General features: G+C 44.7%; 5 protein-coding genes across 5 annotated transcripts; 2 read left to right on the top strand and 3 right to left on the bottom strand.

Moving 5' to 3' along the window:
* Nucleotides 1–731: 731 nt before the first annotated feature.
* On the top strand, nt 732–1529 carry JR316_0001907 (uncharacterized protein; the record flags this gene model as incomplete). Its single annotated transcript, XM_047887705.1, has 3 exons — nt 732–951; nt 1003–1286; nt 1341–1529. 3 exons carry the CDS (start codon nt 732–734, stop codon nt 1527–1529), a joined length of 693 nt encoding a protein of 230 aa, XP_047752628.1.
* A 1620-nt stretch (nt 1530–3149) lies between these two features.
* JR316_0001906 (Chitin synthase 3) lies at nt 3150–7175 on the bottom strand (the record flags this gene model as incomplete). Its single annotated transcript, XM_047887704.1, has 18 exons — nt 3150–3200; nt 3258–3386; nt 3443–3743; nt 3792–3894; nt 3948–4099; nt 4159–4220; nt 4284–4352; nt 4405–4425; nt 4479–4710; nt 4762–4805; nt 4858–4871; nt 4936–5042; nt 5095–5117; nt 5171–5253; nt 5307–5466; nt 5520–5819; nt 5875–5982; nt 6036–7175. The coding sequence occupies 18 exons, from the start codon at nt 7173–7175 to the stop codon at nt 3150–3152; spliced, it is 3099 nt and encodes a 1032-aa protein (XP_047752627.1).
* A 675-nt stretch (nt 7176–7850) lies between these two features.
* JR316_0001905 (Smr domain-containing protein) lies at nt 7851–10115 on the top strand (the record flags this gene model as incomplete). The annotated part of the gene is made up of 3 exons (XM_047887703.1): nt 7851–9714; nt 9787–9985; nt 10040–10115. 3 exons carry the CDS (start codon nt 7851–7853, stop codon nt 10113–10115), a joined length of 2139 nt encoding a protein of 712 aa, XP_047752626.1.
* A 213-nt stretch (nt 10116–10328) lies between these two features.
* Nucleotides 10329–11035, bottom strand: JR316_0001904 (uncharacterized protein; the record flags this gene model as incomplete). The annotated part of the gene is made up of 3 exons (XM_047887702.1): nt 10329–10528; nt 10582–10713; nt 10780–11035. The coding sequence occupies 3 exons, from the start codon at nt 11033–11035 to the stop codon at nt 10329–10331; spliced, it is 588 nt and encodes a 195-aa protein (XP_047752625.1).
* Nucleotides 11036–15147: 4112 nt separating this feature from the next.
* Nucleotides 15148–16289, bottom strand: JR316_0001903 (ATP synthase subunit 5, mitochondrial; the record flags this gene model as incomplete). The annotated part of the gene is made up of 3 exons (XM_047887701.1): nt 15148–15437; nt 15606–15708; nt 15762–16289. The coding sequence occupies 3 exons, from the start codon at nt 16287–16289 to the stop codon at nt 15148–15150; spliced, it is 921 nt and encodes a 306-aa protein (XP_047752624.1).
* Between the last annotated feature and the right edge of the window lie 543 nt (nt 16290–16832).

Genomic DNA, 16832 nt, shown 5'->3' with positions numbered 1-16832 from the left:
CTCTGTACCATGGGATATTACGATGGCGTGTTCGTTGATATGACTTGTGAGCAACAGCTGAAAGTAAAACACCCACAGACACCCACATATAATAAAAGATGAACATTCGGCTACATGATTGTCAGAATTTCCACAGAATCCCGTGGAATAGAGTGAAATGGTCGTGTCTAACTATTGGGCGCCTAATTGCTCTGAAGACTTTTCTCCCAGGCAAAAGTATAATAAAGGGGCAGGATTATCATGTAGCATTATACCTTCAATCTATTCAAATACAATCCACCGAGTGTGGTTGGGTGGAGTTGCCACATGTTATCCATAATTCGTTCATCCGAGACAACCGTATAACTAGACAAGAGCTTCGCTTCTTTGTCCACCAGGTGCACGAGCTTGGATGTATTGTAAGTTATGTTCAAAATTCTTGTTGAGAGGTGCCTTAAGTTTATAGGTTTGGAACAAATTTCGAGCATAATGAGTAGTCAGCTTTTCAAAAAACTCGGCGACAAGTTGTTGGAAGCAAAGAAGCAAACGAGGTTCTGAGGGACGGGTCAATCCGGCATTTTCATTGCCGGTCTCCGGGCCTTCAACAAATTGTAACGCTTCGGCTTTCTTTGCTTTGTCTTTTCACCACTCTGTTGCAACTTGCTACACCCTTTCATGATACATTACAGCTCATGACACTTTTAGAGTCATGATATTCTGGCCTCTGTTAAACTATTAATAATCATCTAGAAATGTCTCTAAAGTTGTCCGTAAACCTCTCCCGATGGACTACTGCTATTCATCGGTGCAGATGTCCAAACAAGGATATCCTTCCGATACGAAGACATCGTCATGCTGCCCCAGAGGCAAAACATGGCAACCCTTATCCATATCCCACACATAGAAATCCTACCCCCCACCAACTTTTTCATTTGCCTAAGAATGCCAGCAAGTCCGACATAAAAGCTCGATGTCAGTATGCAAGGTTCTGAAGAATGAACGAGTTCTCACTTCTTCAGACAGACTATGACCTCGTCCGCATTTACCATCCGGACAAAGCTATAGATTCCGTTCCTCCAGAGGTTGCACATACGCGTTTCCAGGCAATAACAGCTGCCTACGATGTTTTGAGGGGCAAGATTCCTCCGGATGCAGATGCCACCTATGCTAAAGCATCCGACTTGGAGGCACGGCATCGGACAACTGCTGCATACAGAGCCGCACGACAGAGAAGACAGGAGCTATATAGTAGTGGTGCAGTGGATGATAGTAGGAAAGACAAAATCATAGTGGCTGGAGTTGTTTTGGTATGTCATACTTACTGTCGTCAGTTCGCCTTGCTTAGTTGACTTCCCGTGAAGACCATATTTATTGTCATTGCCCATACTGCCACCACTCGCAGAGAAGCATTGGCAGAAGCTATGGCTAGAAGTCGGAGTATGTCCGCCAATGCTCAAAGAACAAACAGTCAACGGCAAAGAATCGAGGAGGAGCGTCTGTCGCTGGATGCACCGACGAACAAACAGGAGCATATATCTCCTGAAAGTTAACGCTAGTTACTCCGTATACACCCATTGTCCGGACAACAGTGCTCTAATTTTGGGTGATTATATTCAGACACAGTCGTAGCGACTCACTGCGCGCGGGCTTCTGCTTGACTTCTTCAGATTCTTCCCGAAATGCTTTGTGAGCGATGCTTTCGGGTTGTCGTTCTGGAATAGTCCAAGACATGAGGCTTCGAAGTCGAATTTGCCCAAGTTTTTCCGAATGGTTGGAAGGCGACATCAAAGTCTCTATTTTGACCATGATATGATCGGCCTTGACGTCGGTGCGATGGAAGCTGGGTAGATGCAAACTTATCCAGACCATCAGTTCAATCTTCTCTAATCTTCATCAATAAGGCGCTAGGTCAATCTAAATTTAGATTGTCTCTAGCTTAGTCCGGAACACTCTACCGTCTTGCTATGTGAAATGCGTTGCTCATCAATCTATCTCTGGGAGCTCGCAGTCTCCTTTCTATATCTCGGGCTTAATCTGAACTTCCAATTGGCATATACCACATACATTGACCCCTGATTATCTGTTATCCGATTACAACCCACGGCTTTGACCTTCGACAGTGATAGCAAGAACTGTCCAATCCTGGAATTTTCCTCATTTCCTGCACACGTTCTATGGCGTTCATCTCCGGAATTATATCCTATTACGAGTCTTGTGGCCAGTATCTAGTGACGGACGACCGTATGGCGAAATCGCCGCAGCTTATGCGTTGTTTGGCTTCGAGATGCAAACGTTTGGCGGTGTTGAGGCATACTTTTGGACTATAAAATGAGCCTTGAATCCTGAGCAAGAGTCATAAGCATCTCTCTCTCTCATCAAGCCAAGGTTTTACCAAAGGTCTGTAGTCTGCCCAGCACCTGTCGCTTGCTTATATCTCGTTAACCGATGTTTTTCTAACAGTTTAACATGCCCGCCAAGAACACCCCCACCCCCGGATCGAAGGTTTCTGGCTCTCAGGTACATAGCATTATCGCGCTCTCTTTGTTTCAATGCTTAATGTACGCTGTGCGACTAGACCAAAGCCACCCCTCCCCCAAGTGCCAAGAAGCAGACCACTCCTTCTGTGCCAGTAAAGGCTGCTGCCCCTGAAGCTAAGGTGTCCGCCGCCAAACCCACCAAAGCCCCCAAGAAGGCTACATAGACAAAGACGTGTCGGTCGCGTTTCGAGCGGAATTTCTAGATACGCGCCGCTACTATGATCAAAGGGCTCTCAGTTGTTTCAATTTTAAAAGAATTATTGTAATCGATACTACATACATATACATCTTTGAAGCTTTCGAGACAAGTGTTCATATCCGACAAGACTCAACAACGCGTCCTTATATTTAACGCAATTATTGGTCTGCTTTAAACAACTCAAGTATTCTGCAAAAAGAGGTTTGCGAAGTTGTACGAGCCATCCCTCTTACACCCTACTCTTGACCTTGTTAACATCTGATGCAGCGAAACCCTTGCCTTTCCAGTTAATCAAGAAGAGCGAGCCATTCATCCAATCACATTAATATACAAGAAATTACAGCAAAGCAAAAAGCAAGAAGTCCGCACTATCGTAATACATCTAGCATAAGTAAATGAAAACAAAAGGATAAAATGCTATCCTCCAAAATAATCTATCCGGTAATTAATCTAGCCAAAAGATATAACGTTGATCCAGTAAACCGCTGAAAATCATCGTTAGAACATGCAATAAGGCAGGTAACCGGAATACTTGAACTTACAACCATGTTGGTTATCGCAGTAAAGGCCAGAATGAATACCATATAAGCCTTCACTTTTGTGATTCCAGTATCGTTCCCGAAAACATCCATATCTCCCATACCACTCAAAATCGCAACCAGGAGCAAGCCCTGCAACGCCGGAAATTAACATTTCACAAATGGAACGACTAGTAACAAGAGCTTACATTTGAAAGAACCCAGGCCAGCAAAACATTTGTTCTAACGTTGGCGTAATAGTCTTTTGCAGCGTTCTCCCTTTCGGCGATGGAAGCCGGACCTTTCTTTCCCTTGCCATTATCGATGGGTACACGGTCCCGCAGGTTGACAAGAGATTCTTCATATATGCTGTTTACATCGGCGACTTCTGTAAGCATCTCGACGTCGACATGAGAGTGGCTGTCTTGTACAACAGCCCCAAGATCCGAGTCTGGAACTGAATCTTGTTTGGTGCCCCATGAAATATCATCAAGGTTCGAGAAAGCGTAACTATAAACGCGATCAATAACAGTTTGTATGCAGACATCACTGACTCACATGTTCAAGATATTGATGTACATCGGTGAGAGCAGCATGTACGGTAAGAAGCTGGTAACAATATGCCATGGATCAAAGGCCAGCAAGCTGCTGAAAACGTATACTATTTTACAAGATGAGCTCGCAGCTTCCTATCCGCGAAATATCGAAACTCACGTCCGTATGTAATCACTATGCTGAACAGCATGACAGAGTTTGCGGATCCTCCTTGATGTGCTGCCTGAACGGCGCAGATAATCGAGGCGATAATCATATAAAGCATTAAGATGCCCATGATAATACTCGTTAATTTGTACTTGAACTTGGCCCTAATATGGTGAATTTGGAATTAGGATAAACGAATAAGTGCATACGACGAGTAACATACGCAGCAGGTTTATTGCCCATAGAGAAGAGGAAGGTTGCAACAATAAGAGAAGCCATGATGTACTATGAGCAATGGTCAACATTAACATCAAGTAAGTGAAAGGATATCAATCGACTTGCCTGAACTAAAGTGTTAAAATATTTTATGCCCTTTAATCCAAACGATGCGTTTTCCAATGATGTCGTAAGTACGACCTGAATGGAGATTAGTTTTCTGCACATAGCTACGTGGTTGTATTATGCTCACAAAGAATAGGTAAAAGTTACCCTAACATAAGCATTAGCCTGCAAGTTTTATTCACCATTGATCGAAAGACTCACAATGCTAAACCAAGAGAATATAAGATTGATTATGTTATACACTGTCTCCACCATAAACATCGTTTTGCGAGTAAAACTGTGTCCAGAGCGAAGAATTTGTCCCACGTGGGCAATGGCATATGTAGCCGCAAAGAATGAGCCGTTGAGCCATCGACGCCTTTGCGAAATGAACTCGGGCAGTGCGTCAGGGACATCAGTTTCTCCAACTGCACCCTTAACATATTTAAGAATCCTGTAGACCAATGAGACGAGGAAGGCAAAAGAGTATATATCTAGGACGTACCAGTTACAGTTCGCCTTTGCGATCAGTTCGAAGCATAAAATTCGCTGTGAATATTATGTCAGATAATCGCGATATGGGCATAGAGATAAAACGTACATCTTCAGCCAAGTCTATATATTTGTTCGTGGAAGCTTGAGCATTTCTTTCAGAAGGAAAGCTCGGGAGGGGACTTACACATATTAGATGTGAAAATATCCGTATCTCGGCCATGCAACACCTCGCCTTTAAAGTAAGAAGCTAATGGGCCGACGCCGTGCTCATTATTCTGTAATGCGATATATCTGTGAAACAAGCGTTAAAAATTGTACGACATCCTGAAGGTTCCATGCATACCGATAGGCTGAGAAGGCACCAGGCTAGACAATATAAGATGACAACAGGATGTAATTTGTGCTAAGTCTGTACTCACCAATACACTGATATATCCAAACATTGATTCAGTAGGTTTATCAAGAATACAACTAATCTTGTATTCAAAATTCTGGGCGGCCACTGCAGAAAACAGTAAGCAAAACAAAGAAGGATGCTACATTTGCAGAATTCACCAAGAGGGTTAAGCAAGAGTGACCAATTCTTGCCCTTGTAGGCCGCGATTTCACCACATGCCCCTGCGACTGTTGAATCAAGATCAAACACTTTCCAAAGTCGATAGATACTGCTTTTTCCAGGGCGTGTTCCGACATCAAGAAGGACGCAAACATTAGGCTATGTTCATCCTAAGTGAACAAGTTCGGATCATGATGGGTGAAGCAGCTGACCTGAAGCATTGGCGCAAAGGCATTGAAGAACCATCGATGACTGTTGATCTTTTTTTGGTTCTTCTCCTTCATACAAAAGATGATTTGGGTTGGCACAATTCCTTTGTCCGGGTATTTGAAATGAAGATTGGGGTCAAGAGCAAAGGAAGTGGTATATTCGAATAGATGTGCGGTTACTTCTTTTTCGTTGACTTTGTTCTTCATGTGGTCACCAGGTTGGTAAACGCCCAACAACGTTAGACAGTCGAGGACACGAGGGTGAACTTTCTTCCGACCGTCAGCTACTATGCAAACAACCACCTACATAAAAAAGCATGTCTTCAGTACAAAATCCAGTACAGAAGGACAGACACACCTTCTCCCATGCATTGGGACCCCATGTCTGTGAATTCTTCCGTGTGCAAAGATGTGCAATATTGCGCATCACGCCATACAAAGTCCTGCAAAACAATATTTCGTCCTCCTGTATCATCATCAGCAGCGATTAGAAGCACATGCTAGAGAAGAATGTATTACATTATACATCGTTATCACAATAAACAGCTCAGTCCGTCTCCCAGATTCGTTTTGGCGTAAAAAGAAACCTTTCTTCTCAAAATCGTCAGGATCACAGGTGACTGCGGTATATCGAGTTTTCATAGTTTCCGGCTCCCCCTTACGGGGAAGGCGAAGCTTGGGGGGTACATCCAAATCAACAACTAGATTACCATTGGTCAACTGCACTCGTCGTTTGGTTTTATGTCTTCGTAAAATTCGGCCAACTGGCGCGGGTCCAAAATGTCGTGTCTCTTGTTGCTGGTCCGGAGGCAGCGAATACAAGGTCGAGGTCGGCGTTTCAGGTTCAGGGTCGTAGATAACTGCGTGTCCATTGGGGAGATATCCTTGTTCTTTATAATAAGGCGATTCTTTTGCTTCTTTCTCTGCAGCATAGCCATATTGTTCTTCTGGGTATCCTGGGTATCCGGTATAATGTATAGATTCATCGCCAACAATCAAGTAATCTTCATCATCGGGTGCAGGAGTAGGTGATCTCGATCGACGCGGCCTGTAAGATGCGCGAGACTTGTTGCCTGAAGCATAAGCTTCGGTGTCATAGTTGAAGTGATCGATTTCCGAACCGGCTGGAAGGGCGTTATGATCGTAAGTTGAACCATATGATTGGTATGTGGATGATTCATAAAGTTCTTGAGGTTGGTTGTAAGTCTGATCTGGTTGAACGATTAATGGTACTGGACCGGATGATAGAGGCGTGGTCGGGTCGTAAAAGGGGTCCGAATGCGCCATTGAAGGCGCTGGCAGCTCGGGCTCAATCTGCAAGGTTTCTCCAGTTATTATAGGAGCCAAATATTGTCCAGGCTGATAACGTCGAAACTCAGACGTCGAGGTCTGCGAATATGCATTGGACTCGTTGGATGAATGCCCGCCTGCCGAAGATCCACCGTCGTGAAAGGGGTCCGACTGAATGCTTGTGACCGCGTTATCTGGATATAATTCTTCAACGGCGTCGCTGATCTGGGTATAAGTCGCAGGGCCATCTGAAAGACTGTATCGTTTGATCTGGGGGTCCACTGGGTCGCTCTGTAATGGCATCGGTGGCAACATAGGTTCATTTACAGGAGATTGGACCCTTGGTACAGGCTTTCTTCTGGAAGCCATTGAAAACCTATGTAATCCTTCGGTTGTTGCTCGTAAAGTGTTGAACTTGAGTGAAACCTACACGAATCTCCGCAGTTGTTGGTTGTTTCAATGTTCGGAACCAATCCTCCCCAAATGGAATTGCAAGACGCGTCGATCACATGATCGTTCAAGTTTCGTGACAACAATATTGTGACTTATCCTGTGACATACGGCATGCGTAATCCGCATTGCACTCGCAAACGCGGGACATGATGCATGAGGACCGAGTGTTCTGCCGCCCTTTAATATTGCACACAACTCCACTCTATGGACACAAACTAAGTCTGTACTCTCCTCGCTCATTCAAGAAACTTGAAAATTGACTCCACTTACCATTTTATGTAGATAATAGAGCTCGTTTGGACGGTCAAGTTTATATCCCAATTATCCCACAATTTCTTCATGCTGCAACCTTGACTTTCAAGAACTTGTGTTAAAGTTTAATTCTATCAGTGAACAAACAATCTTCACGGGTCTTCTGACTGCCTCAGAATAGAATACAAATCGTGGCCTCCGCCTGCACATCCACCGAGCACGAGGTCTCTTCCGTTAACCCACTAATCCACGCATTCCCGTCGTGCTTGCACCCATTGCAATGTTCACGCCTATAACCTCTATCAAAGATATTGCTCAATCACAGTCCATCCCCGCTTAATGGATGTAGCCCTCTCTATCTTAGCAGGCCTTGGCCTGCGCATATTCCTCGTTCCTACTAATACAGGCCCCACCAACAAACTAACAACCGCCATTCTCGGACTATGGGAGGGCATTGTTCTTCACCAAGTATCGGGTCGCTCGACATCTCCCAATCTAGATCATGTCCTTGCCTACGGATTGCGCATTGTGATGGACCTCCTAATCTCGAAAGATTTACAACGGATGGTTATGGTACTGTTATGGAGTGCTCTTGGCTCGGTCGCGTCGGAAGCCTTCGTCCCTCGCGCAAGCCTTCGCGCAGCCCTGAAGAAAGATCGGGAACGAGTCAAGGAGAGAAGGCACAGGCATTCGCGTTCAATTCCGACCGCCGTTCCTATTCTGTCGACACCATTACCACCACGAATTCGTGCCTACAGAGCACCCGACCCAGATCAATCGTCTATAAACCCGCTCCTTCCTGAGAACCCTCCACCACCATTTTCTTCCTCTATATCGCCCTTGGAACGCCCTCCAACACCTCCCAGTTTCTTTCTACAAGAAGACTCCATATTGTCACCTTCTCCAAAACCCGTACTCCTCCAAGTTCAACAATCCACGGAACACTTCGTCCAAGAGGCGCTTCCTGTTCGCCCTAGGTCTGGCCTTGCCTCCTTGCTTGACCATTCTCCAGATTCAGGTTCGCCCCTCCCTGTTCCTAACCATCTTCCCACACCTCCAGACACGGCTATCCCCTCAGATGGAATGAATGACCTTTCCAATAACGATTCTTATCTTGATTGTCATAAGCCACGCTTTGAAAACCAGTTGTATACCATTCCCGAGCTTTCGTCACCAGAAGACAACACCGCACATCCGGAGAACGGTGATCAAACTTCAAATGTATCTCCTCGTAGCGGAGACCAACACCAGAACCGAAACAATATTACCCAACAACCTCTTCCTAACGGGCCTGACCCAATTGATATGCCTATCCCAGTTCCTAATTACGAGCTTCGAAGCTCGCCCAACAGCGTCGTGGTTGATTGGCTAACGTCGCAATCATCACACGTGAATGCTGAGTCTCTTTTTCCAAATCAATTTGCTACAACATCTGCTGAGGTTCAGGGCGCTCTTCCTGTGCTCCTTCGCCACCAGGATCCTCTTTGGCATATACACACCCCCACAGCCTCTAATCACATCATCATACAAGAGAACATCGACGAAAGGATGGACTGTGTTGGTAACACTAAAGTAAATCTTCAAGCCAATTACGAAAGCGAGGTTGACGAACTTCTCACCCCCGGCGCTCGGGATAAACTCGCAATGGAAACGGATAACGAACACGATGCTGACCCTTTGCTTACACCCAAGCAAGCACGCCTCGATGAACTAGAAGGCCAGTTATCTCCGTTGAGTCTCAACGTGAGATCTGCTCTGGGGTCTGATCATGCCGCCGCTGCGACAGAGCCCGCACCAAATGTCACCGAAGATGACTTTCAGGATGAACTTCAGATGCCAGGGTCTTTGTCACAGAATCCACTCCTGCAACCTCCGCTACCACCTTCTGGACCTTTGTTCCGACGCACGACTTCTCCGCCACCGGAGTCTCCCCCTCCACCTTCCCCGTCTACCATCCTCTCTGATCCGAGCGATGCTTCGATACTTTCTACTCGTATACCAACCAGACTCTACCAGCGTGCTGATCAATTGCGCCAAAAAGCTCGAGAAGAGGAGTCCGTAAGAGCGCAACTAGAGGAACAAAGGAAACGTGCCGAGTCGGAAGGACGGGTGATGGACGCCCTTGCTTTAAAAATCAAGGTCCGAGAATTGGATGCTGAAGCATACAAGCTACACGAGAAAGCGGCACGGAGATACTTCGTTGGTAGGTCCCTGCATTTCATTCTATATTCCTTCTTCAAAGTTAACATGCTAATTGTCTATTACCCATCTACAGCCCGAAATACCCTTACCAAGTCTAATGAAATTGATGTACACGGCCTTCGTCCACGTGAGGCTTTTGACCGGGTCGAGAGAGCTATCATCAAAGCAAATGAGGAGAAACGCACGACTGTCCGTGTGATCGTTGGAAAGGGCAAACACTCTATCGATCAGAGGCCCACTCTTAAACCTGCTGTCCAACGAGAGATGCAAAGGTTTGTTTAATAACCCAAACATCTCTTTTCAGAATGCTAATTTCTTCTGTGCAGGCTAGGGATCAAATGCGAAGTCGATGCCCGCAATCAAGGTGTTCTGATCGTTTCACTTCCACAACCTCGTCTTTGATTTGCCCATATCTTTCGACGTGTTTTTTTATCTTTGGGAATTTATGATTGTTGTATCAGTGTTTGTGTACTTGCAGTATTTATCTCTTCAGTGTCATGTACATTTAACGTTGCATAGCGTGCCAACACGCCATCGGGATATTAATGAAATAATATCTCAGGGTGTGCAAACTTCAAAGAATGTATTGTCATGCTACGTAAAAAAAAAAACAATTCAAAGCGCAACATTGTCATTGTTTAACAGTGCCTCCAACACACGGAAGCCCAAATCTTTGACAAATCTCAAAACCGCAGCAAGTATTATTTTAATACTCCATCTTGCCTTTCCCTTGGCAGCCCACAGCATTTTCATCCAAATTTCTGCTTCCATTACTTCATCGAAAAGAAACTTTTGCAACCATCGAGTAGCAATTCCTATAAATTCAATTAGTACTGCTGAACGAACCGTGGAAAAGTTTGCTACTGACGTCTTCCACGTATGGCTGGCCCCAAGCCAAAAGCGCGTAGGATGATGCGCACCACACGAATGGGAAGAATCCATGTCGCGACGGCAAATAGAATTGTTCGCACAATACGTGGATGATGGTCGATGATATTTACTGTGCAGTGACAGAAAAATGACACGATGAAAGAAATGCCACCCATAACAATCATCTATTACTCACCGATAATAAGAAGAACGCGTTCAAATTTCGGTTTGATGTGTCCAAACCTCTCTCTCGCTTCAACTTCAGAAATACCTAATTCTCCATACACAACAACCAAACAACCTTCCGTCAAATCCAGACCTCTTTCGACCACCGCTTTGCGTCTCTTATAGCGCTCCGTCTCGTCTTCAGGAAGAGGTTCTTGAAATTCCTCCATGAGTTGATCGATTATTTTGCCCACCTCTTCTTCCAATCGTTCGTAAAAATGCGTCATGTTCAGTTTTTGATCGTTTAGACCACGTTTGGTCAAGTTTTCTTGAGATGGCAAGTCGACCACCTGTAACACGCCTGCACTATCAGTGAGATTTCTCACTGCCTGTTTTAACTCTTGCAACGTCTCCAGAGGTACAGCAAACTTTGACGCTTCATCCTCAAGGGTTTGATTTGCGTATCTCACCACCTCAACTCCTAATTTCTGCGCGATTTCCCAAAAGTTGTCGGCAAGCGTAATACTTAGATTGTCGTTCGTGAATGCTTGAGGTGACACATAAGTCCCTGTGGTTTACCATTCACTCAGCTTGGCTTATGCGGTCTGAGCTCAGACTTACGATAAAATGTTGAAAGTACTGTACCAAAAAGTGCGTTCCCAGATAAATGAAACGGCAGGCGTTCAAGTGTTAGTAAGAAGCACTCTAATTACGTCGAGTCACCATCTCACCTCGATGTGAAAGGTTTGGTACTGCATTGACTGCAAGTATTGAAAACGATAGTAAGAGTGTATAAAAGCAATGAAGATCAATTTTCATATTTTGAATGATGTAGATGGTCGACGTTGAGAAGAAGGGATGGGTTGCTTTGTGCAATCGCGATGATCGTGAGGACAATTAGGTGGGCGCTTATTACTGATTACAGAACAATGCCCCCCGGCGGCGATGGTCACGTTGCATCCTGGCATGAGTTGGGCACGAGCTATTTGTGGCCAACCTTACTACGAGATTAGCTAGTAATAATTTCAGTGTATCATGATATCTACTGCCACAAAATTTAAGTTTTGTAGCCCTCTATGCCATTACATGTTCCCCACATCATTCTGGCCGTGTCATATACTCAACTCAAAAATAACATTTTAAAAAACTTTTATAGATCCGAGTCAGTGTAAGATAGAAATTAACCCCACTTGCTTTTATTCTTACACGTCCGCACAGAAATACCGTGAAGTACATGACAAGCGTCTATTGAATTTACTATTTCAAATAGTAGCAGATATCAAAGGGCCCTTGAAAAGCGGCATGATTGATCTCCATCATGAGGTTAAATAAGTTCATAGAGCATTTTCTAAGATGAGGACATATATTGCATGATAATTTACCTTCATCTTAATTGTTTGGCATCACTAGCTTTAAAATTTGAATTTGAAGAGTCGTAGAACTTCCATATTTGGTCCCGGAGTTTCCATATTCATCATAAAAAGTACGCGTAGATTACAAAGCATTGCAAACCCAATAAAATATTTTTTTCTTCGAAATTCTTGCACTGCGTTACAACGCTCTTGAAATGTTGTAAGAAACCGGAAATATTGCAGCATGAATAAATTAATTTGAGGTTTACAATATTTCTGGGTATTGCAATCGTAATGCCTTTTGGAGCACACAAAAATCATAATGAAAAATAGATTATTTATTCATAAAAATAGTACAACTATATAAGACACATTGAACCCACATGCTAGCGCGCACGGCTCCGGACCCTCAACACCAAAACAGAACCTGAAGTTGACAATTCCCACACTCAATGACACAAAGTAGGCATGAATGGTGAAGACACACGGGAAAAGGCAGCTTCAAGCATTCGGAACAGCTGAAGTGGTACGGGAAATGGTGGACCAAAATATATGCATCAAAAAATGAATCAAAAACCAATAAAAAGCGCATATACTTACATGTACATGCTTTCAAGTCTGTATCCAAGTGTCTGGTTGTTTGGGACCTTTCACAAGTAATGTTAGTAGTGTAAAGCACACTAAATAGAGACTAAAATACTGACCCTTCATCCAAGTGTTCAAGATAGTTGGTCCTAGTATATGGTGAGTACTGATGAGCACCGAGTGAGAATTATCTATTACTCACCAAAAAAGTATAATCTACTAACTTGTTTTGGTTAAAGGAAGATGTGTATGATGTTAGTTCGAGGAGGAGACATTAATTTACAAAGATGAATACACGTACCTTGCCCCCATGTATATCCGTGGGCAGAGGATTGTGGTGGTTAGAAAAAAGCAAACAAAGTGGACGTGATTTGCTTGCAGCGGGACTTCAAGTGAGTTCAGGCTCCGCTTGATTTGATTTTGGAGCTCCGATATCTGCTGATTTTGTTTGACCGTGCACGCACACTAGTCCGATATTGCATGCGCTTTCAATGTACACACATAACATGTCCCTACTACTATACTCAAATGAATAAAAATTTAAATTGAATAATTATGACCACTTTCTAACCTAATAAAACTATTGCTTGACATTGTAAACCGGGCCCCAAAAATTGGGTGGATTTGTAAGACTAAAAAATTATTGTATTGGTTTACATTGTATTGTAATCTACTGCCTATTTAGTTGATGTTGGTCATAGCAAAGCGGCGAATTGAATAAGGTATGAATTACACATCAAACTGGTTGGAACTATATCAAAGCTAATATAGCCAAGGAATAATCAAATAAGGTACCCTCTTTGCCCAATCATCCCACTGCCTGCCAAATGTTTTTTGCAATTGTTCATCTTCTTTGAACATACGCTGAAGCAGTCCAATGGTCACCATTGTGATAGGAGCGATATTTAGAAATGCAGCTAGCCTGCCAATAGTAGATTGCAAGACATTGCATTCCACCATCCAAGAGCCCTTCCGCAGAATGTTAACAGGCAAATACATAGTGGTAAAAAATGCTTACTCACGGAGCTGCACTGCCAGAGCAAAATCCCACACATGATCAATAGGGTCCCTGTATACCCTGGGTGACGCACAATACCATACGGACCACTGGTGACTAGACGATGACCTTTCCGAATGCTCATCTCAAAGGTAAAAAGATGCCCCAGTGCGCGATAGCATGCCAAACGAAGATATGAGCCTGCGATCACCATGCAAGTTCCGAGAAAGAATGCGAAGGTCAGGCGAATATTCTGTGCGTTCGCTATATCGTTACAGACGAGGGAAGACAATAAGGGGTCAGTCAATGGATTTCGCGGATAATGTGTGCCCAGGATCACGGCCACTTCAGCGAGAGCGTTGAGCAAACAAGAAACCTAGAGAGAGGTGAGTGAGTTATTTGGAATGGGCAGAGGAACTCACTTTTATCACATGAGATGTAATATTTGACTTCAAGTAACCTTCTAGAGAGGTCGAAGGCGCCTTTTCTTCAACGCTTGAAGGTGGATGAGGGGGTGTAGCTGCTCTGTACAGCGCAACGGCAGCAGCTACAACAAACGGTATACGGATGAGAGGACTCGCCATGCTTCAAATTTTCTCTCAACGAGAGTCTGATAAAAGTGGGAAACACTTTTTTTCGGCATACCCACGAGAACCAGGGTATGCGTCTTAACTTGGTTGCTGAGAATTGTCTCAGCCTCCAAACACTATGGGAAGAAATGAAGGCCGCCAAATCATCAATAGCCGATCTCACGACTCAATCTTCCAATGGGCGGCGTTGAGAGACTTGACTCAAAAGCTTTGAGAACGTCATCAAGATACCGAGAAGTTCATGCACTAAAAAGGCTGTTGTAGTTGTTGGGGGCTGTAATACGCCGGAAATTATGCTTTGAGTTTTTGAAAACCTTGATGAACCTTTGTCTCCTGCCTTCTGCCGTGTCGTTGCCGGGGCCTTCAAATATATTCAAGTAGTTAGCTTCCATGGGCAGATTGTCGTGCAGCACCTGAAGTAATGTTTAACGAGAGAGTTGAAATCTCAGTGATTATATTTTTCTTCGGAAATGGAAACCAAAATAACAAACAGTTAGCTCACGAATTTAGAGGCTCAAATCTTCAAACGAGATTAACAGTTAGCCCTAGAGTCGTCAAATATCTCGGGAACCCTTCTGGAATCCAAATCATGTCCGACCAGGGCGACAAAGCAAACATGATTCTAGATTGGAACGTGCTTTCAGACACTGAAGAAGACGCAGCACGGATCGCAGCCATCCATAGTGCTATTACCTATTCACTGATCAGTAGGCCTTCGTTGCCCTACCACATGTGCGTTGAAGAGCTCTCTAAACAGTCTTGGAGGTGGAGATATCGGCGCGAGAATATAGATTATTGAGCACCCCCGCGATCAAGAAAGAATACAACATGGTTGTTGAGCGGGACTGGGGATCGTACGGCCACTTTATCTTCGTTTATGTGCGCTTCGCGAGCTCATGAGACCGGTGGATTTGTGTAAAAGCCGTGCAATAACGAGTTGCAGGGTTGGCGCCAGATAGCCCAGAGTAATATGTATTCCGCGGGGTTTCGACCCACTGGAATGAAGGCTCGGGTTGGGTTTGGAACGAATGCGAAGCGAAGTGCTCAGGCGGGAAGTTTAGAGAAGATACATACCAAGATATTTCGTCTGCAACCGTTTGCCATGAATCCCAGCGAACAATTTCTAAATTGTCATCGCAAGCTCTTTCGGGAGCAAGACTTCCTTCTCATGTTTCACACAGAGTCCAAGTTCCATTAAAATATTTTGCGTGAAACGCGACATCTAAGGTGCAGCGAGTACAGACGACATCTCTATCGAGGTATAGAGTTAAACAGACTCTAAGCAATAGTTCAGCTTCATACTGGTTGAATTGATAAAATGCATAAAACGTACGTGTCAGGACATTGTTGAGCTTGGTGACACGGGATTGAACGCTCAAGTCAACGGTCTTGTCACCGAAGTCAACAATCAGTCCTCCAAGAATACTAGGGTTGACCTGACGCAAATGAATGGGCAAAATTACAGAAAATAAAGATATTTGGAACACACCTTGTTGGTGATCTTGAGAACCTTGGCAGCCTGGGCGGTTTGCGACTGCTTCAAAGACGTCTCGAGACGGTTGAGGACATCCTTTGGCAAAGGAGTGGCAGACGTGACGGTGACGGTCAGCTCGCCCTTGTACTCAGCAAAGAGCTCGTTGAATCCCTCAATGACACTCTCGGTCTCAACCAGCCTTCCATTCTCCGACAACACAGTGAGCAGATTCTTAGAAATATCGGAGAAGGCATCCTTCTTCGCGCCAGCGCCCTCGAGTTTGGAGAAGACAGCCTGGAGGCCCTTGGCGCGTTCCTGCGAAGACAATGTGGGGTTGTTCACAAAGTTGGCAACTTCAGCATCCTTCTTGAGGGCGGCGGAGAAGGCAGCGAGGTCGGCGTGGACTTTGGTGAGGGTTGCAGGGGATTTGGCGAGGGCAGCACCGAAGACAGCCTTGGAGTATTTGGGGGCGATGGCAGAGGCAGCGCGACGGCCCAATCCTGGGGCGGCGGACACTGTTCGTGCGGCTGAGGCGAGTAACATATCTAATGAGCGGAACGATGAGGACGTCGACGACACGCAAAAACTCGGGACGTGGCGGGCTTTTCCGGTCAGAACAATGTCGTGGGAATTACTATCTACTACCTCAACTCCGTCGAGTCCACGAGATGACCGTTGCTCTCGCCCTTACTTATTTACTTTGAATCCCTGCTCGGTTGGGACAATTCGACCAGTACGAATAAAGTATTTTGGGTGTCGTAATTGCTAGAATATTCCCATTTACACGCACCCAATGCCCACTTAAGAGGGTTAGGTTAGAGGGCAAATAAACTTGTGAAACGAGGTTAATTAATTACACGCGTCTCTTGGGCTATGTTACCGCACATTAGACAAATCAAAGCCGCCTGCTATTTGTCTAGCACTATCCAATGCCGTCGGAGAAGATACGCCGGTAGAGTTGGCAGGCGAGCTGGTTGGTGATAAATCATGACTGATGTCAACATTGGTGCTAAGTGTGGCACGAGAATAATCAGCAATGTAATTCAAACACGAATTGGCATCTCAAGCGACGGAGAAGGTAGATAC

Source organism: Psilocybe cubensis, chromosome 2 (genome assembly GCF_017499595.1).
Source record: "Psilocybe cubensis strain MGC-MH-2018 chromosome 2, whole genome shotgun sequence".
Classification (NCBI taxonomy): domain Eukaryota; kingdom Fungi; phylum Basidiomycota; class Agaricomycetes; order Agaricales; family Agrocybaceae; genus Psilocybe; species Psilocybe cubensis.
Note: the sequence above shows the minus strand (reverse complement) of the source record. Positions and strands in the feature narration are given on the sequence as shown.